At 37.8% G+C, this 20,825-nt stretch overlaps 1 protein-coding gene across 3 annotated transcripts in view; it reads left to right on the forward strand.

Annotated features, from left to right (window-relative positions):
* Positions 1 to 18,735, forward strand: part of LCORL (ligand dependent nuclear receptor corepressor like) — an 80,100-nt gene extending 61,365 nt beyond the window's left edge. For 2 of the 3 annotated variants that reach the window (XM_035568978.2, XM_050710260.1), the window contains exons 7-8: positions 607 to 5,489; positions 17,646 to 18,735. In XM_035568978.2, coding sequence (XP_035424871.1) covers positions 607 to 5,489; positions 17,646 to 17,659 — 4,897 coding nt within the window. In that variant the 3' untranslated portion in view covers positions 17,660 to 18,735. The remainder of the gene's footprint in view (positions 1 to 606; positions 5,490 to 17,645) is intronic. The other variant, XM_035568983.2, reaches the window with a different exon arrangement.
* Positions 18,736 to 20,825: the final 2,090 nt, after the last annotated feature.

Below are 20,825 nucleotides of genomic sequence, written 5' to 3' on the forward strand. Positions count from 1 at the left end.
TTTTAAAAATTCTTTGTGAGCCTACTAAGTGTTCTTGAAAGAACAAATAAGTGTCTTTGAGAGGATCTTAAACGAGTATCCTAAGAGCGCTCAATACACTTAGGCGTACATGATTATCTTAGGAGGTATCTCAGGAGAGATGGATCCATTCTTGCCTCAACCACAAGCTTGAATTGTGACGTTAGGCAAGTCATTTACCCTCCCTCTCTGTGCCTCAGCTACTCAGTTTGTGCAATGGCAGTAAAAAATACGCCCCCCAGGTTCATGGTGAGGTTTTACTTCATTAATGACCAAGACAATTTGAAATAAGAGGAAGTTAATATTACTATAATTACGTTTAGATATGAGAAGCTATTTTTAGAACTATTCTTTTTGTCCCTTAGTTTCTTTCTGATTATTCTTCTTCTTATGGTAGGATTACCACTGCTATATACAAGATGCACATCATTTCTAGTGAAACTTGCAAGTTTGAGTGAACTGTGCAAATAGAACAGAACTGTTTTGCAGACTTCAGGTTTTTAGTCTTGAGCTTAGCCATTGTAACAAACATTAGATATGGTGTTTTACTGTAATTTATGTTTTGTTTTGATTTGTTTTCATTTTCAGTTCAAGCTCAACAGCTGATGCAAATTCTGAGGAAACAACTAGTTTGGAAAAAGGAAAATCAACATTAAACAAAGTTTTGGAGTCTTTTTGTTCATATCACTGGCAACAGACTTTGGCTATGTTAAAATTTTTAATACAAGATGAAAATGTTCCTATAGCTTGCAGTTGCAAGCAAACACATTTGGTCCACTCTGAAACTCCCAGTTCCCTTACTGAAGAGGATGTTCACGTTCCATTTTGCAATTGCAATGGACATGTGCTGACAAAAAGGTGCTGTTTACGAAATCAAAGACCAAACACTTGTTTACCACCTCTATCTGTTTGTATTAAAGATTTCCATTCTTTGTCATGCCAAGCTGTAGCAATTGGATGTATTAAGACAATGGTGAACAAAGCGTGTAGTTCTCATAAGTATTGTGCTGAACAATCGCAAAATTCTAACAGGCATTCTGCAAAAGCAGCAGCATGTACATCTTCAACTAAGGACTGTGATCTGTTAAACAGCATTAAAAATTCAAATAGATCTCGCAGCCCATCACCACCTCCCCTGTCACCTGTACAGAGTAAAGAATTTGAAATATCAGAAGGATCAGGCATAGATTTTCCAACTTTAGATAACAACAAGCTTGAAATATCCATCAACCAGCCTCCATCCCTCTTGCCAGCTGAAAGTAGCAATGGAGAATTTGAATATGAAGGTAAAACATGCAGAGGAAAAGTGACTGAATACTCAGATAGAACACTGCAATCAACAGATCAAGAAGGCAAAAATTACATAAATTCTGAGAAGGTTGAGAACAGTGAACATTATGCCATTTTTCAAGATTTAATGGACCGTATTAATGAAAAGTTAAAATCAATAGACACTACAGACATAGCAACAAATCTCGTAAAGTTTTCTAATAGTGACAGGGCACCAGAAAATGATGTAAAATTAGGAGACTTCATAACCTCCCTTTTGCATAACGCTAAGGCAAGTGATTATAGTTTTATGGAATTACTTCGCCAACATGATAAACAAATGGAAAATAAAATTATCCAAACAAGATTCCGCAAGCGTCAGGAAACGTTATTTGCAATGTATAATTCTCCTGATTCTCCATTCATTCGGCGACAGTCTTTGCAAATCAAGAGGCAGCTTGCAAGCCTTGATGAAACACTTGTAAGAAAAAAGTCAATTTCTGATAGAAATGCAAAGAAATCTACAAAGACTTTTGATAAGATATACCCAAACAAAAGACACAGTTTTACAGTGATAGAAGATAAAGCTTTGCAATGTCTTGAAAGTAATCCGCGTATGAATTGCCAAACCAAACCAATGTGCTTTCCAGTACACCAAACAGAGTCTTTCAAACTACCTCTTACTAATTTTCAAACCAGCTCTGACTTTCTGCTTCTTTCAGAAAACAGTGCTATTGCAGCCAACCAGGCTAAATTTGCAAAAACACAAGGAGATTGTGAAAGCCTAAAAGAGTCTGATCAGATTCCTCAGGAGGAAAGTAATGGAATCCCGGGCAGAACTAAACGCAACATTGTGCCTCCTGGATGGTACTCTGTGTATGTAACAAACAATATTGTATTTAGGAAATCATCTGATGCAAAAAAGTCTTTAGAAGGTTTGGAAAATATGGAAATAAATAAAGATGTTCATGCTGAAAGGTGCAGTGACATAAATATAAGCAAAATTGTGAGAGACACAAATCTGCAAGTTGTTGTAGAGCGTTTAGAAGATACAATAAACTTAGCTAAAAAGACTAACAGCTCATGGTTGGATGCTTACAAAATAAGCCAAAAATTAAAAGATAATGCCTATGAACAGATTATCAACCCGCTTGCTAGACGAGGTTTACCTTTCAGTCTGAGTGAAACTGGATACACAGGACAAAGCTTCCTTCCACATTCACATGTGCCAAGCAGCAGTAAAACCAAAACCATGTGTGTGACGACAAACAAACAAGAGATGGTTATAGATCAAGAAATTAATGACTGCCTTTTGAAGTCTCTGACCTTTGATTCATCCAGTTCTACTTCCAATAATGAGAACTCACATACAATTTCTGAAGCTGGGGAAATCTCATCTCCCTTAAGCTACTCAAGTCCTATTAAGCTTATGTTTGTCTCAGAGGTTAATAGTAGTGAAGGAGTCAAATACACTTTGACGTCTGCAACTGCATCTTCTAAAGGAAACACGGATATTTGTTTATTTCAGGGGCATCCAAACAGTGTGTTAGACAAACAGACCACAAAGGATCTTTCTCATGCAGTCTGTGACAAGGATTTTGATTGCAAAGAAAATGATGCCAAGGAGGAATCAGACTGTGCTTATGCAGAAGAAATTACAAGCTCTTGTGCAGTTGTTCAAACTAACTTAAATGACTCAAAGCAAAATGAAGTTGTGGAGAAATCAAACAGTAGCAGTGAATCGGTTTTAAAAAGAAAGCCTGGTAGACCAAAGAAAATAGGTCCTCAAGTCGTTAAGCAGGTTAAGAGACCTATTGGGCGGCCTCCAAAACCAAAAATAGACGTAACTGAAAGTATGGAACATAGACCTGCACTTAACAGTGACGGTAAAAGTACCAAATCAGATGCAGCAGTCACGGAAGAAGTTAACGGCAACAAAAATATTACTGTGACGGTTGTTTTTGGAAGGTCAAGAAGAACTAAAAGATATGTTTCTGAAGGTAATCCAAATGTCATCAGCACTCTGCCCACAAAACACGTTGATTTCAGTGTTGCCAATGACCACAGCAAAGTGCGGCATAGCACGGAAACTGAAAATGCTTTGAGTGAAATAGTAAAAGCCTTACAGAAGCCTTCTACTGAAAATGAGGTCTCTGGTTATGACTATGTTAGACCTATCAAGAGTAACCTAGCATCACCACACCCTTGCAGCAATATTATACGGCCGATTAAGAAACCCTTAACCACCGTTCGAAAGCCTGGTAGGCCAGCAAAAGTAAAAATCTCTGGTATATCCGTGACTGTTAATAGATTTTCACCTCAGGAAAGAAAAGTGAGTATTAGCAACTGTTTGCCTCCTTTACAACAGCAGAATGTGTTAGAAAAAAACATACCACAAGAGAGAAACAATCAACTGTGCAATAATATGGGTCAAGTAAAGAGCATGCAGAAAGATTCTAGAGAAGATGGATCAAACAATGTTATTACGACAGTGTCAAGGAAACGTGAAATTCCATTAAGACATTCTGTTAGAGACAGAAAACCTTCACTGCATTTTTTACATTCATTAGCATCCTCTAGTGCGTTTACTTGTAGAAGTGCCTTGTTACATAAGTCTTATAAGCTCCATTTGAGAAAAGCTAAAGATCAAAAGGAAAGACGTAGGCAATCAAATCAGAGCGCCACATCCAAAGATACCTCAGAAATGCGAAATTCAGGAAGTGCAAAAAAGGATCTTAAGGATGGCGAATTTGGGCCCATTAATGATGTATCATCGGATCCCATCTTTTCATCGAAGCCTTCTCTCAGGTGGTGGGCTACTTCCACTTCAAGCGACACATTGATGGAAGAACTAAATAATAGATTTGAACAGATAACGAATACCTGGTTGCGAGTGGGGGGAAATGAGTTTGATAAATGTGTGTGTGAAAACAGGGATCCCGTTGAACAGGACTGTAACACTGAAATGTCAAACCCTTTAGACTCCTGCCTTGTAGAACTTGAAACATCACCTATAAAAATGCTTTTCCAGAAAAAGTGTAATATGAATGAGCTCTGCACCTGGTTTATGCAAACTACAGAAACGCAGTCTCTCTCTCTAGTGAGAAAGGCAAATGCTCGCAATCCTTTAGAAGTAGTTAGTACTAGAGAGATAAAGGTGGAAACAAAGCAATCTGACCTTAGTACTTGCCCTTTCAGAAAGCACTTTAAAAAGTTTGCACTATCCTCTCCTTCAAAACCAGCAGGGAAACTACAGATATTACATAACATGGTGAGGTCTCCAGTCTTAAGCATGAAAAGTAATTTTACTTTAGCCAGATTAAAAAGAAATGACTTTAAGAAGTTACAGCATGATAGGTGGGGACAAACAAAAAAAAAGCTGTATAACCAGGCTCCTGGAGGCTGGAAATCAAAAAGGAAAAATTTACAGTTCTTTTGCCAAAGCCAGTTGTTTAAAAGTACAAGTGGGGAAAGCAATGATGGAATGCCCAAGCTCCAGGAAAAAAACACAGTAGAAATGCAGCCCACTCAGACTTTGGTAGAATCTCAGAGTAGCCTCTTGCCAACTGAAAATGAAGCCAGAGATGCATTTGTTCAACAGATGATGGGATCTTCTGACTTTAACCCACATCCCGGTTTAGCAAATATACTCTATAAGTCACATGCAGAGACAAATGGAACAATTTGTTGCCAGCAAAATGGTAGAAAAGAACAAAGCCAAGATAAACTGTTTCAGAATACATGGAAAGCCAGAACCTTTAAAGATTGTAGAATATTTCTGAGAAAAATCAACCATATTGAGCAGCACAATTCATTTAAGTTAAATAATGTCATTTATTCTCCTGAAGCTGTTGAAAGTAAAAGCCATCCGGCCTATTTGGAAGAAAAAAGACATCCTCTTTTAAGGTCCCATTCTACTAAGCAAAATGCATTAAAGAAACAAGAAAATGAAATGGAAACATCTAAAGGATCTAATTCATCTAAAGTGACTGAAAGGCTGGATGACCAGTTTCACAGCAGAAAATTAAGTAGTGGTGTAAGCCATGATGATATTCCTGCTGGTAGTTCTGAAGTTGTTATCAGAATAAACAAAAGAAAAAGTCCACAATGGGAGACCACTGATACAAATGTAAGAAAAAGGCATAAGAGACAATCATGCAATAGTGGACAAATGGCAACTTATTACCCAAAGTGCCAAGTAGGTAAGTTCCTGTTCCCCCCTTCACCTTAAAATGCAATCTTAAAGAACTAGAGAGGTCAAGCAACTAAGCACTTTGGATTTATTTTTTATTTTTTATTGCATGATAATCATTTTAATTTCAGAGAAGTAATTAAACAGCATCAGAATAACGCAGAAAGTGCAAATTTAACACATACAGAATATTTTACACTAACTTTTCAGCCACAATAGGTGAGTTACATTGTGTTATGGCTATAGCATGCCAAGATGAAAGAAAAATGCTAACTGATACGGTCCAGAGAGGCAACAGATCAAGTTCTGACATTTCTGAAGTCAGTGGCAGCTGGTTATTGATTTCAGAATGAACAGAATTTCATTCCATGGTGTAGTTACTCATATTGTGAGGAAGGGTAAACTATAAAATGAAGTAGAAATTTAGTTTATTAACCAACAGAGTTGTTTAAAAACAAAGCAGAACATTTTTGTCATGTCATGATTTCTAATGTAAATCTGTAATGGTTTTGTAATGAAATAGTAAAAAATAGTACTATGTACTTCTGAGAAGTATTCATTCAGAGATCCGTTTTAGTATCCATTCGATGCCAAATGAAATCTGCTGACTCTAAAGGGTTTGTGCATTAAATCCTTACAGAACAATTTCAAATACAAAATTAGTCAAACCCAACATACAATTACCATACTAAATGCATTCGTTTGGCATGGTTTTAGGCTAGTGTGAAATTAAATCAATTTTTAAAGCTAGATATTTATAATACGTTGTTATGCAACTGTGATCTCAGAAAGGCCATTATTTTACTTACAAAGAGGGTACACTTGTGAAATTATTCTCTTGGGTGAAGAGATCTCCTTAAACAGAAGTCTCAACTCATTTCAATAAAATAACTAAGGTGTTAAGTACTCACCAGAGTAGAAGAAGAGTTCTGCATAAGGAATTAAATTACTGCAGGAATACTCATTTTTAGGAACAAAACTGTATTAGCTAATCAGATTATATTGCCTAAAGGATAAAAAATCTATTCAAAACAGAGCAAAATCTTATGTACCCCTTTGTATTTTATATTGTAGAAAACTATCCCTGATAATAAACTGAAGTATTAATTTAAGTTGTAATATAAACAATATTATGGCTCTTGTATACTTCATTTCTTTTGTGCTTTATGTAATATATACAATTCTTCATATTAAGCTCATTCAGCGCTTTTCCAAGGTACAGAGTTTTTTTACATTTAAACTATTGTTTTGTATTTTAATTCACTGACTTGGCGTCAAACTCAACATAAAAAAAAAAAGTTTTTAAGAAGTTCAAACCTTGACACAAGATTGCTATAAAAAAGCCAGAACTAGAAAAGGAACGGGTAACATCTATGGGTTTTTTTTTGCAAATGAAGAAAGAGCTCTCTCATACTTCTTTTTCTTTCATAATTTTGACTGTAGCCAAGAAAATTTTGCATTCAATTTATATTTATCTTTACACTGTTTCTTGCTATAGCAATGTAAGACCTATTACTGTGATATGGTCTCGTGTTAGTTTTAATTGGGACTCAATTTTATTTACCTGATAACTTTCCTCCCTTAGTTTTGGATCATTAGGAAATCTGATAACTATTTTACATTATTTCATTTACAATTTTTTTTTTTATTATTTTCCTTCTTACTCATAGTTTCTCATATTAATTGTTGTCTTTAGAAAGGATATAACAGAAAGGTCATTGATTAAGGAAATGTTAAAAGATAAATGATGATTCTGGAGCTTTCTCCATGCTTGTAACCCCAAATCTTTTTTCAGCGTACTCTTGCAGTATAGAAAAGGATGTCTTGTTTCAGCATGTTGATTCAACATTGTGTACTGTCTGCACTAGCCAAGGAAATCATATAAATATTTTTAGTCTACCATGTAAGTTACTGGCTAAAAAAGAAGGAACATGATTTCTAGCTGTGCATGCATGTGTTTTCAAACGTCGTTCCTGCATCTGGAAGTTTAATGCACATGAAAACATCATTATTCGTTCATATGTTCTCTGGATTGTATTTTTGTTGATGTGGTACCATAATTTATATCATTGTTCTGTTGCCATGCTTGAAATGTTTTTATGATGGCACAATCGATATTTAAAGTTTATCTTCACATTTTACTGACCTTGGTGTCTTATGAAATATTCCTGAAAGAGGGAGGTATTGTGATGCTGTTTTATTATGAAGCATTGTGGCAAGTAGGCAGAATGTTGTCAAATTTTTGTGTGTACCTGATTTTTGTTAGAATATGCAAGTGGAATAAAGTCAGTCGAGTTCATATGGCTCAGGGTAGTACCAAGCAACTAGAACTAGCCACGCAATCAATATAGCAACAGAAAACAATCCCTTTTTCACATTAGCTGTTTTATTCAAGGTAAGGTGGATGGTAGATACGTTGGTCTGTATGTTGTATGTTACTACTCAACTTCTGAACTGTTGCTTCAACAATGCATTTGATGTGTTGAGGGCAGTTCCCTTTTACTGTAGATATGTGTTATGATTATTTAAATTACTTTCTTTAAGAACATTGAAACATTATTACTGTCCGTGGTGGCAAAGAAAATTATATAAAAAAAACTTTTAGAAAAGTATTTATGTGTCTTGCCATGAGGGTGGTTCAGACCACACTCACATGCCCTGGAGACAGCCAAGCTAAATCCAAAAACTTCAAGACAGCCAAGCTAAAATAAGAAAAACTATTATCCCACAATAAAATGGAACACAGTAAAAGACTCACCGTATAGTGAATATATTTTACATTACTACAGAGGGTGTGGATTTATCAGAGACATAAAGAAAACTGTGGACCTGATACAGTAGCAGGCAGCACTGCATGCGGATGACACAACATCCGCGTCTGCATACCCTTTGTGTAAGGTTGGAACTCATAGAAAAGCTTTTAAAATGACTTCTGATCACCTAGGATATTTTCTACAGTTTTTTTTCAGTTTCTTCACATTTTTTAGCAAGTCTTCCCAGCTTTCCCTATCATGAAGGAGCACATTCTACACTCCTAAAGTGGAACCAATTTTAAATATTAGATGAGGTAAAATGCAAAAGAGATGCATTGAAACGGTCATTAAGTCTACTGATCTCAAGCAATCCTCTTAACAGCCATATCTTAGCTCTTCCTGGAAGGCTTTTCATCAGAAGTACTTGGCTTCAGGATGTTTCACCTGTGATGCAGATGGACATTTTCCTAACTGTAACTGCCAGGCAGGAAGTTACTTTTTCACACAGCCATAAAAAAAGTAAGAAAATAGATTGAAAACATAGAAAAAATAGTGAAAAGAACAACTATTCTCAGTAAGTGGACTATTTTTAATGCAGGAGTATAAAAGCAGAAATGTAGACTTGATATATAGCTGACTACACGTATAATAAATCCTGACTCGTTTAATGAACCTCATGGTCTCTGCTTCATTCCCCTGATCCAGCACCAGCAGCTCTCCTACCACCACCCGATGCTCTGGCGGGCTTCACACGGCGGGATTCCACCTGCCACATGCGATGACGTAGCCTGTCCTGCCCCTCTGTGAAAAAGAAATAAGATTTTGGCCATATTTTAAGAACAGCATTTTCTTATCATAAGGCATCAGCTTCTAATTTCCAAGCTGTATGTCTTTTCCAAAGCAGGTGTATAGGTAGAGTTATCTTCCTAGCTCCATGCTTTTTGGCCAGCAGCTTTGGACACTTCAGAGTTCTAGGAAAGTTGCTGTTTCTGCACTTATGGGACAGGTCTAGAAACAATTTATGTTCCTCTTTCAATTTTTAATTAACTGAAGGAAGGGGACCTTTTTCTGATGATTTCTCACATGTTCTAGATATCTGTCATGTTCTAGGTTGTTCTTCAGTATTCTTTGGAGTACAAATAATGATATCTATTGCTTTATTAAGATGTAAATCTATATCTAGTGAGAAACTTCATGCTTTATGGGATCTAGGCCTGTTTTCTGTATTCCTTTGATGGTTCTTTTTGTCAGTCTGGCAGGTTTCACCGTCTTGTTCTTTCAGCAGTCAAAACTCACCTGACTTCGGTCTGCATTCAGGTTTATCCCTTACCACAGATGAAACCTAGGCAGTTATTTCACAAACATTTATTCAGCTCACCCACTCTCCATCCTCTTACTTAATGCTACATGCTCCTTTTGGTCTCCCCTTTCCGGCAGACATGCAAGGGATCTGTGCTTCTGTCCTACGACACGGTGTATGTCTGTAAGCAGGGCAAGCACCTTATCTTGGCTCTAGCTCTTTCTTTAGTGATGACCATCATTAGGCTTGCCTACCAGTAGCAATTGCCTTAATTTAACACTAGCTTAGGGTTTAGAATCCTTTCAAGAGCATAAGCCTATGCATTTCTACTTGGTTCTAAATGTTTTATATCAGTTGCACATTGTCAAGCCGTGAGTGAGTAATAGGGCTACATTCTTCATGTTTTTTTTTCCAAACAGGTCTGTGTAATAAGTGCTCTTATTTTTGGTTTTCACTTTGCAGCTCAGGGTAGAATATTTCTAAATAGTGGCCCTGCTAGGTACGGCTAATGAGACTTCCACATTTCATATTAAAATACATGCAGACAGAGAGAATAAGATTCTTAGGGAAGTCAGTCTCTTCAGATGGATGTTGTCACAAGTTCCTCTTATCCTCTTATAAACAAGAGAGTATATTTGACATTTTACTGATAACGGCTTGCCGTCCATGTTGTGTATTTCAAACCATTAAAATCTTGATTAGTTGCTTCAAATAAAGGATTATTTTCCTGTATATGAAATGGAAGCCTAACAGAAAAAAAATCTAGAAGCTGTAAGAATACCATATGACATTTTTTTAATCCAAAAAAATAGTCTCTTGCTCACTTAGATGGTGCTTTTTTATCTTTGTGACATGTTTGCGACATTTGGAATGGAGGCTACATTTGGGGAGAAAATAAGTACTTAAAGTTAGATTTCAGTGTTCCTATTGGGGCATTCAGCATAAATTTCAAAGCACTCATAATTTGTTTTTCAAATTTAGGAAATATATTTACAATGCAAGAAAAGATTTAAGAGCTATGCTTAAGGTATCAATTCTTAAAATTGTGGTCGTGTTGATTACTTGTATTTCTAATTTAAAATTGAGAGGTGAGTTTCAAAAATATTCTTCTTTTGTATGTTTTGCTCCTGAGTTCGTATCTCTCAGTTCACTATTCACAGCTGTTTTAAAATTTATGTAGTAGAAATCTCAGGAAAGGAAATTACTTCTTATTTGCAAATTATTGTTTGACCTTCCTTAATTCAGAAGTCTGGTGGCTTATAAGCCACATGGGGACTGTCTCATCATATTTCTGAGATGATCTCCCTCCGTAATATAACTGCATTTGTAAAGCCAAAAATAAATAAATAAATAAATAAATTAAGATTTATCCAGCTCCTATGACAAGATTTACATAGCTGCATTCATCATAGTACTGAGGTGGTGGTGCTCTCTTTTTTCTGAGACGAGCCCGAACCAGCATCTTACAGTCTGAACCTCCAACATTAACCTTTTTTAAACGTTGTTCAAATGCTTTCTATAATTAAGTGGAATAAAAATAGCAAAACCATTTTTTTTCTGTTATAGCATGTTTCTAAGGAGAACTCAACACTATTCATTGCACAACATTTTTGTTGCTTCTTTAATTGATTTGTATGCTGCTAGCTTCTAGTAATGCATAGAAATTTAGTTTTCTTTCATGCAAGAGACAGCCGTTTCACAGCAGTGCCTCCATATTAAGAATGAATTATGTTCCTCATGAAATTAATGATGCTTCTTTTCAACTGTTAGATTACTGAACTGTTAGCTGTTTTTTGTTTCCAAGATTTTTGAAAGCAGTATGCTATGAAAGATTAAAGATCACAGAACACTTTTTTTAATGAAGTTTTAATACTATCACTAATAAAATATTCTTGACAATTTATCAAACTTTTAGTTATATTTCTTGTATATTTCCTATGTATTTCATGCCTATTTCCTTCTTTTTTATGTAACCTTCCTTTCTTCTCAACACATTTTTTCTCTCAGACCAAGAAAACATTTTCTGAGTTAGTGTGAAGAGCAGAAGAAACTTTTCCAACATAATTTCAGTCTGTTACTATGACTGGTTCTGACTTCTCGCCCTATTTTTTTTGACTCTATTCACCTCCTGTCTTCTTTATGGTCTTGTTTACTGTTTTATTTTTCACAGTACCCCAGCTGTGTTAAATACAATATCTAATATATCTAATTTTTGAAAGGGTCCCTGAATATTGGTTATTCCCCCAAATTCCTTTGATCTATTTGGGTATGCCATCTATTTCCAGGGCACTTCTTTCTCACATATTAGCAAGTATGATTCCATCCATTCACCTCAAAAATACTATTTCTTATTCCAACAAGAACCGTTTGATAAATAGAAATGAGGCATAAAAAGCTTTCTTTGTAGCTTTCTTTGTTGTTGCATTTTGGCATTGTGTAAAGATGAGTATAAATTTCATAGACAATAAATCTGACTGTGCGTGCTTGGTTTGCCTTTGTTTCAATGTATGTTGCATTAGCAAATCAATCCCTGCTTGTAAGCATGCCAAGGCTACTGTAGTCAGTGTAGCATTTAACCTGTATGAGTTCTAATATTTTCCTTTTCTGGGAGATCTTCGAGTGGTATATACATAGAAAATCATTTATGCTGCTAAAGTTTTACTACTTCCACTCAGTCTTTTTGAAACCTCTCTGTAAAAGCCTCAAATCAGTGCTGTGTGTCAAGAATGGACATTTGCTTTCCAAGTTACAAATTTTCATATCATTAATGGTTTTGATTAACAAGTTCAGTTTGCAGAATTTGTGTCAGGAGGAAAAAAAAAATTGAGGTAGCTCAGCTAGTTGGGAAGAAGACTTTTTTTAGCTATGAAATGAATGTTGCAAAACATTTAGAGAAACATAACCCTGCGATGACACTCATAGTCATTTTACAGAATACAAATGCACAACATCTGACAGTAATCTTTTCAATGATAAGGGCTGAGGAGTCACCTAACAGTTATCCCTATGCCTGCTTTTTCTGTGTGGCCTTGGTACCTAGTAAACAGAGGGTAATGCAACAAACGTGCACTTCAGCTAAACGGATTTTTCTCAACTTTGTCATTTTCATGCAGTAGGTGTGACAGTCCTGTTTTTCTTGAGGAATGCAGTTACAAACTGCATAGAAAATAAAAAGCTCAAAGAATATTATTTTCTTTTCATGCTTGGCTGCCTATCGCCTCATACAGAATTGCTCTCTAGTCCTATGAAAAGTCAGTTTTTCTATTATTGTAACTGGATGATTTGGGTAAAGCTAAGATAACAAAATCAAAACTTCAGAAAGAAATATTTGCATTCAAGTAGTTTTAAATAGAAGTGTGGAGAAGAATCAAAAAGATCTATAGATCTTTGAGCATAGGAAGGCCCCTTGTTGCTTCCTTTAGTAGAAGATCGAATTCAAAGACCTTTCTATTTAATTCCTTTTGCTTTAATGATAGGAAGGAAATTTAGTGGGGAGAAAGAATCCTTTTAGGTCCTAGCAAGCCTGGAGACTTGACCACATACAGGCTTGCCTACTTAGCCAAGGGGGACTAGATAGGACTTTGGAGTCTGTCAACATTAATCTAATTTGGTTGCTATGATTTGTTATAATAACATCGCCAATTGCTCTTCTCCAACACTGTTGGAGGACAGCAAATTCAGAGGTGATTAGTGGTGGCGACTTGGGAACATAGCCTTAGTGATCCCTCATCCTCAGCGCTGTCAGCAGCATCCAGCTGATGCGGAGTCAAAAAAATTCATACAACTGAACATCCTCCGTATACTGAGCAACGGTACAGCACTCCCTGAGTAGTTAGAAGGCAAAGGCAGATACAGAGTAGTGTAATTGAAAGTGAAGAAAAGAGGCTGAATTTTCAAGAACTATCACTATTCTTTAAACATTCTTTCTTTGTGTGAGGTAACAAAGTGTTTTCTTCTTTTTCATTGAGTTTTTAGCACTGTGGACTGTGACAAATCCACTAGGGAAAGCAGAACTATCAAATGTGCCATCACTGGGATTTGTTTTCTATACTACAGAAGCACCTGTATCTGACTTCCAAAAATTGCGTGCATGGAATCCGCTTGACTGAGTCAGTGACAAGTGAACAAAATCAAAACAGATGATAATTGCTATAATAGAAAACAGATGTCTTCAGAATTTTAACCTTTTTAGAGACTGCCGTTTAAGATCAGTAAAATGCCTGTTTTTGTCAAGGCATTTCATTTCAAGAAGTTAAAGAGAGCTCCATCCTCTTCCCAGGGCAAGCCTTGAGAGTGGAGAGCACTAGAAGGCTGTAGAGGAGCCAGCCTCCATACAGCCCCACTCCAAGCTCTACCAAAATAGGCCTTATGGCTTCTGGTAGCACGAGGGTGTAATCTGCAGTTCCTCCTAGCGGAAGGGTTGCTGTACAAAGCACCTCTTTGCACTAGGACTGCTTAATGCACACCACACCTTTCACAAGCAGAATGGGTTAAAATTTAGAGTAGAATATACTGACAAATCTGACTGGAGAAATTCAACCGCTTCTATTTAATTTTAGTCCATAATTTCAATTGTATTTTTAAAATAAAAGAATGTAATACACTATTTGCATACTTTTTATTACATCAACAACTAGAAAATAAATCACAACAGATAAAAGAGAACCAAAAGCGCGATGAAAGACTAGGCTCATGTTGGTTAAAAAATATATTAACGCAGATCTCTAACCTTACTTTTTTCCCACTTTGCCTTTAAGGTTAAAATGTCCTAAAATACTCAAGCTTTTTATGTTGATGTTACCCATACTGGGGAAGTGAAAAAGATGTTGATTTAACATCTTTCTACTCCTGTTTTTAAGCATTCCCCTGAAATTCCCAACACTTGAGTTTTCTGTTCTTCCATAAAACGTAAATTACCAGCATGTCCTTCAGGTCTAGTTTTGCGAAGTTATTTGTGCCTCATGTACAGAAACCTCTACAAAACTAGATTAAAAACATACACATTGGAACGTGTCAGTCTGATCTGTTTTCAAATCATTTCTTTCAGTTGTTCCTCAAAAGCAGATAGTCTGCCACAATAGCTTTCTTCCAGGGTTTGATATTTTAGTCAGCCATGAATCCATAAAGCTGTAAACAATTTCTATCCTCTAGAAAAATAAAAACAATTAGCTCCTAGCAATAAAGTCAATTTTGTCATCTTTCAGTCAATGGAATATCAAAATACTTTCCCTAATACTTGAATTAGGAGCTCAAATGAATAAAACATGTTAAGATTTAAATGGGCAACATACATGTTTAGAATGAAATGCATAGGTTTTCTTCGAGGAAGAGAATGGCAACTCGCCCCATTAAATGGGCTAGAGATTTAAGACCAGGGTCTTTTGTGTTTATGTAACGTAGGCAGGGTAGGACATTGATCATAGCTGTAGGCATTGTGAACATTACTTGGTAAATAGCAGGACAGCCCCTCTAAAAATGCCCCTCTAGCTCTTCACATTGTGATTTATGGTTCAATCTAATGGCAAAGAATTATGTTCATAATTACACCAAATCCTAGTCTAGTTGTACTGTCTGGTTGGAAAACAGGCCATCCTTACTCAGTACAATTCCTAGTTTCTGGAGGAAAGTAACATGCCAAATCACAGAAAAAGCCCAAACCTTTGTCATTTTCTATCTGACATTCGCCCAGCATTAAGCAAGGTTTATGCGTCTACTGCTTTAAAGACAGTGCAAACTTCGCTCTTTAAAGCATTTTGCATTTATATCCTACTTCACAGAATCATAGATCATCCCAAGTTGGAAGGGACCCACAAGGATCATCAAGTCCGGCTCCTGGCTCCACACAGGGCCACCCAAAAATCAGACCACATGTCTGAGAGTGTTGTCCAAACGCTTCTTGAGCTCCAGCAGTCTCGGTGCCATGACCACTGCCCTGGGGCGCCTGTCCCAGCGCCCGACCACCCTCTGGGTGAAGAATCTTTTCCTAACACCCAGCCTGACCCTCCCCTGTCCCAGCTCCATGCCGTTCCCTCAAGTCCTGTCACTGTCCCCAGAGAGCAGAGCTCAGCGCCTGCCCCTCCGCTCCCCTCGTGAGGGAGCTGCAGGCCGCCATGAGGCCTCCCCTCAGCCTGCTCTGCTCTGGGCTGAACAAACCAAGGGACCTAAGCCATTCTTCATATGTCTTTGCCTCCAGACCCTTCCCCATCTTTGTACCCCTCTTTGGATGCTCCCTAATAGTTTTATGTCCTTCTTATGCTGTGGTGCCCAAAACCACACACACAGTACTTGAGGTGAGGCTGCAACAGTGCAGAGCAGAGCAGGACAATCCCTTCCCTCAACCAGCTGGCAGTGCTGTGCCTGAGGTACCTCAGGGTATGGTTGGCCCTTCTGGCTGCCAGGGCACACTGCTGGCTCATGTTCAACTTGCCATCAACCAGAACCCCCAGATCCCTTTCTGCGTGGCTGCTCTCCAGCCTCTCATCCCACAGTCTGTACGTACAGCCAGGATTGCTCCATCCCAGGTGCAGAATCCGGCACTTGCTCTTGTAGAACTTCATTCAACTGGTGATTGCCCAACCCTCTAGCTTACAATTTCTAGACTCCCAAGGCATGTGTTCCTTTCAAAACAGCAACAAAAATAATAGCTCCAGCACTATCACTTCATGGAGCAGTTGATTGTTTCTGTTCACTGCTAAGAGCAAGCTTTGCTACCTAGAAAGCACATAAGGAGCAAGGGGGACAAAAGCAGCAAGTCAGAAGTCAGCCCTAGCCCCATCTCGTATATGCTTCATCTCATGGTCCTGAGAAGAGGCTTGGGCTTTCCTTAAAGTAAGCGAGGACGGACAATGGTTCAAATGTTTAGAGGCTGTAAATTCAAGAAGTTAACCTTACAGACTAGTCTTCCGTCACCTCCACCTGCATGCCATTTCCTATTGGAAAGAAAAGATCAGAGCAACAAAAGCATGTACAAACCAGAAAAACAATGAACAAATAGGGTGCAAAAGCAAAAACAAGACAAAAGATAGCACAGAAGAGTAAGGACACAATGAAATACTGGTTGGACAAGCCATACCCCCAGTTACGGGGGGCTAGAAACAAGGGTTGGTAAATCAGAGGTGCCATGCCTGTTCCAGGCCATGTCACAGAGGCACATAACGTTCCAGAGAGCTTGCATAAGAACGTAAAAGCATAAAAGTTGTGTTTCAGGTCATCTGTGAAAAGTAATGAATTGTCACTTCAGCAGTTACACTCACTGTTCCCTCTTGCCATCAAGTAAGAAAAAGTTTAAACTAAATCAGTCAACAGTGTAACACAAGCCGATACATTTTAGGTTATACTCGTATAATTACTCAGTGTCCTCCGGCCGTTCACTCGTATTATAAGCAATTTTGCATAAGTCTTCAAAATGTACAACAAAATCAATTGTATGGTTATATAGTCAGTAAATAATAACTACAGTGAACACTGTACTTCAGCAGACTCAATCCTTGATAATTTGCACCTAAGTCCTGCGGTAGACCTGGCTTCCTGAAATGCAACAAGATGAGAGATTCTTGCTGCAAAGGCCACTGTAAAAGGAGAAACTGAGTGCAGGTAGCATGATCATCACCTCCTAACCTTCTTGTCCTTTCCATTACTTATTCTCCTAGTTTTGAAATACAACAAAAGTTACCTCTGTATTAGTCCTCTTATGGCTGTACTAACTTAATGTCATAAAGAAAAAAGTAACAAAAAAATACTTCTTGCACAGTTCCTATTCTGTGAGTTTACTTTGTGGAACTTGAATTAAGAAAGGTCAGACTGCAGACTGCTCTTCCTGTGCAGAGGAATGGCAGTAGCAGGAAACTGACCCAATACAGCCTGTGCACACCAGCAAGGCCAGCTGCTTCTATGCAAACATTCCCTTCTGCCTTTGCCACATGGAGAGCCGAGCACAGGTCAGGTTCAGTTGGTGTTTCTGGAACACTGCAATAAAACAAAACCAAAAACCAGTATACACAATCTGCCACCACCTCACCTTGCCTCGTATCAGTTTGCTTGTTTGCAGAGAGAGGAAAGTGTACTAAACTTTTTCTCATTTTCTCCCCTCCCACCCCCGCTTCTTTTCTGACAGCACACTACAAGTGAAAGTCTCTGAGCCGCAGAATTCAATAGACGTGAACACAGAAAATGAACATTTGAAGTCCATAAAGATGTGCCTTAATCAGCCCACTGAGTGGAATCTGAGTTTTTCAGCAGCATCTCTCGCCAGCTGTAAAGTTTTTAACCAAAATCTTAAAACTGATGAGAACAAATAGATTGCAGCTGTTCTTGCACTATTATTTTGTACATTGTTCTTGATTTTTTTTCTGCTGAATAATAAGCATTTATTACATTGATCTTGAAATGATCTTGTGTGATTTGGCTTTATATTACTATTAGCATTATTCATTTTGATGTACTTTTTTTTTTTTAAATATGAAGTTTCACATCATGGGATTCTTACAGTACAAATTTACATCAGAATCAGATGTTCCCCTTTAATAGTATTGTGATTTTTCTATGTTCTTTAAGTTTAATTATTTCCCAATTTTATTTTTGTGCACGAAAGTTAATATATTATGTAATTTGTGGCATAGGTCACCATGTAAAGATTTATGGTAATAATTCAAACAAATCTGTAACAGGTGGAGACCGACTACCTCGAAGCAAAGCAGTAAAGAGAAGGTAAATTATCCGAGATCTCCCTTCACCATAAATGGATTGAAAATGTATCGAACAACTAGTTTGTTTCTGCAGTATGCTTTCATCTTCATTTATCTTGAGAACTTTTGTGTGGCAGTGTTTAATGACTGTAATGTCTAAAAGAAAGGCCAACCTTGCAGGAGAATCTCGAATGATTGTCATTCAACTAATCTGTATCTGCACTTTTTGAGGTTTCTGCTAAATGGTCTTTCTTCCCCTTTTGTTTTTATGAATTTATGCCTGACACCAATTAAAATGGATGTAAATGCTCCTCCTATTTCATTTTTTTCCTTGTACTTTGGAAATTCAATGTAAACAACAAAATTTTAAACTCTACTCAAAGAAATAGTAAATGGTTGTAGCTGACTACGTTGTAGACATTCCATGCCTAAATCAGCTTTAGCAAGGTTCATGTACTTCATTCATCAAAACTTTATTATTAATAGAGCTATAACAAGAGTGTTAGAATAAAACCATACAATCTATTTCGCTTTTCTGGAGTCATACATTCAATAGCTAGAGTAGAGGGTTTTTAATTCATTAAGTTGTCTGTCCTTTACTTGCAAAGAACAAATTTTCCAGAAGGGCAATTCCTTGGAAGACACTATAAAACAAACATTGCAAGGATTTACTTAAAATTATCATCTTACTTAACAAAATGAAGATGCAACTCTTCTTTCCATAAGTTTGTTAGCTTGCAGATGCAATCCAGTAATTCAAATAAAGAATAACTGGAATTCACAACAATCTTAAGTTCTCACAAGGATACTGAGTCACCCAGGTGTCAGACAATGCAGAGTGAACATTCATCGTCACACCACACTAAGAGGGTCTTTACGTACCTTAACTATTTAAGGTATTTGAATTCTATGAGGCAAGAGAGCCAGAAGAGAATTCAGCTTCCTGGGAAAGAGGTGCTGAAGCTGACTTCAGTGGAGCACCACCAAAGCACAGTGAACAAAAAGGGATGTAAAAGCCATGTAATAAGCAGTGGAACTAATGCAGCCTGACCTTGCTCATGTGCCTTGATGGTTGATGGAAGAGGTGCCATATAGGTTTTCTCGTATCAGAGACAAAGTGCATGCCAAAACTTCTCCATTACAGGCGTCTCACCTCCAAGTAGTTGTCTATTTCCGTAAACTTGTAAAAATACAGATTCCTTCCTCTGTGTCAAATTGAGTTTCAATTGACTTCCGAGTTCACAAGTTTTCAGGTAGAAATCAGATAGAGGCATAATACAAGCTCACTTACCACATCCTTCTGTCAGACAAGGAGCAGCAAAGCTATAGAGAAATGTTCTGAAACGTTCTTGGTACAGCACTCACCCTTCAGAGATGTGACTGGCCAAAGGAAACTAACCAGGAGAAAACATTTTAGGTTTTAGAGACTTTGTAGAGGCAAGGCAAGCAAACAAAAACTAGCGTAGGAATAGACATTAGTAGATTATTTCAAGTTTGACAATGAAAGACCACCGCTAGTGTATAATCATTTAGTATGGAATCAAGTCCTCTGGACTGGATCTAGTTTGGGTTATGCATGCTGAACACCCTGTTGTGTTTAGCCAGCAAAAGGATGCACAGTACGTGGTTTAAAGCAACAAAGAGGATGGAGTTGGGTTTGTTGTTGTTAAGTCAGAATATCTTAGGAATTAAAATTTTATTCCTTGGTTGAGTAGCCAGAAAGGTACTTTCACCTCATGGAATTAAAGAAAATAAAGTCAGCGATAGTATATGTATTACTCTTCCTAGCTAAAAATAATAAGATTTTTCACTGCAGGTAATAAGATACTTCCAGACTTGCCTCCTTACCACCTGCTGCATACACCCCATTTCTGTTAAATACAGTTTTCTCAGAAACACAGCTGCATACATTTAAACCTTGATTATTGCTAATAATTAGCTTTGAAAAATGCAACACATTTAATCATGCGATCATGCAATTAAGCAGCCATCCCTCCTCAGAGGATGGTAATTTGTGAGCATACTATACTTTCTGTTGCACTGCAAACCCCTGGCAGGGTGCAGGGCAGGGGAAGAGCCCAGAGAGGGGCAGGAAATTAGCTGCCAGTTGCCAGTGGGTTCCCAGCCCTGGGGAGAACTGTGGGATAATTCAGGCATGAAGGGACCTCAGGAGGTCCATACTGCAACCACCTGCCCAAAGCCACGCCAGCTGTGGGGTCAGACTGCGTTGTTCAGGGTATTGAGTCTGGTCTTGAAAACCTCCTAGGACGGGGTCTGCACAACCTCTCTATGCAAGCTGGTGCACTGCCTGTTTCTCCTTAGATCTGGTCTGAGCTTCAGCTTATGTCCATTGTTTCTTGACCTCCCATCATGCAACAAAGAGTCCCAAGGTAACCGGGGCTCCTCCCAAAGTCTCCAGACTGAACAAACTCCCCAGGTTCTCCTCCCAGAGCGGTTGCTCCAGGCCTGCGACCAACATGGGAGCCTCCACTGGACTCACTCTAGTTTGTCAATGTCTTTCTTCTATTGCCACCCACCAGTGAAACCATATCCACAGCAGAGACAGCCACTGACTGAGAAGCTTCAGGGAAACCTGATCTTTTAGTGCA

The sequence above is a fragment of the Cygnus atratus genome, chromosome 4 (assembly GCF_013377495.2).
Source record: "Cygnus atratus isolate AKBS03 ecotype Queensland, Australia chromosome 4, CAtr_DNAZoo_HiC_assembly, whole genome shotgun sequence".
Lineage (NCBI taxonomy): Eukaryota > Metazoa > Chordata > Aves > Anseriformes > Anatidae > Cygnus > Cygnus atratus.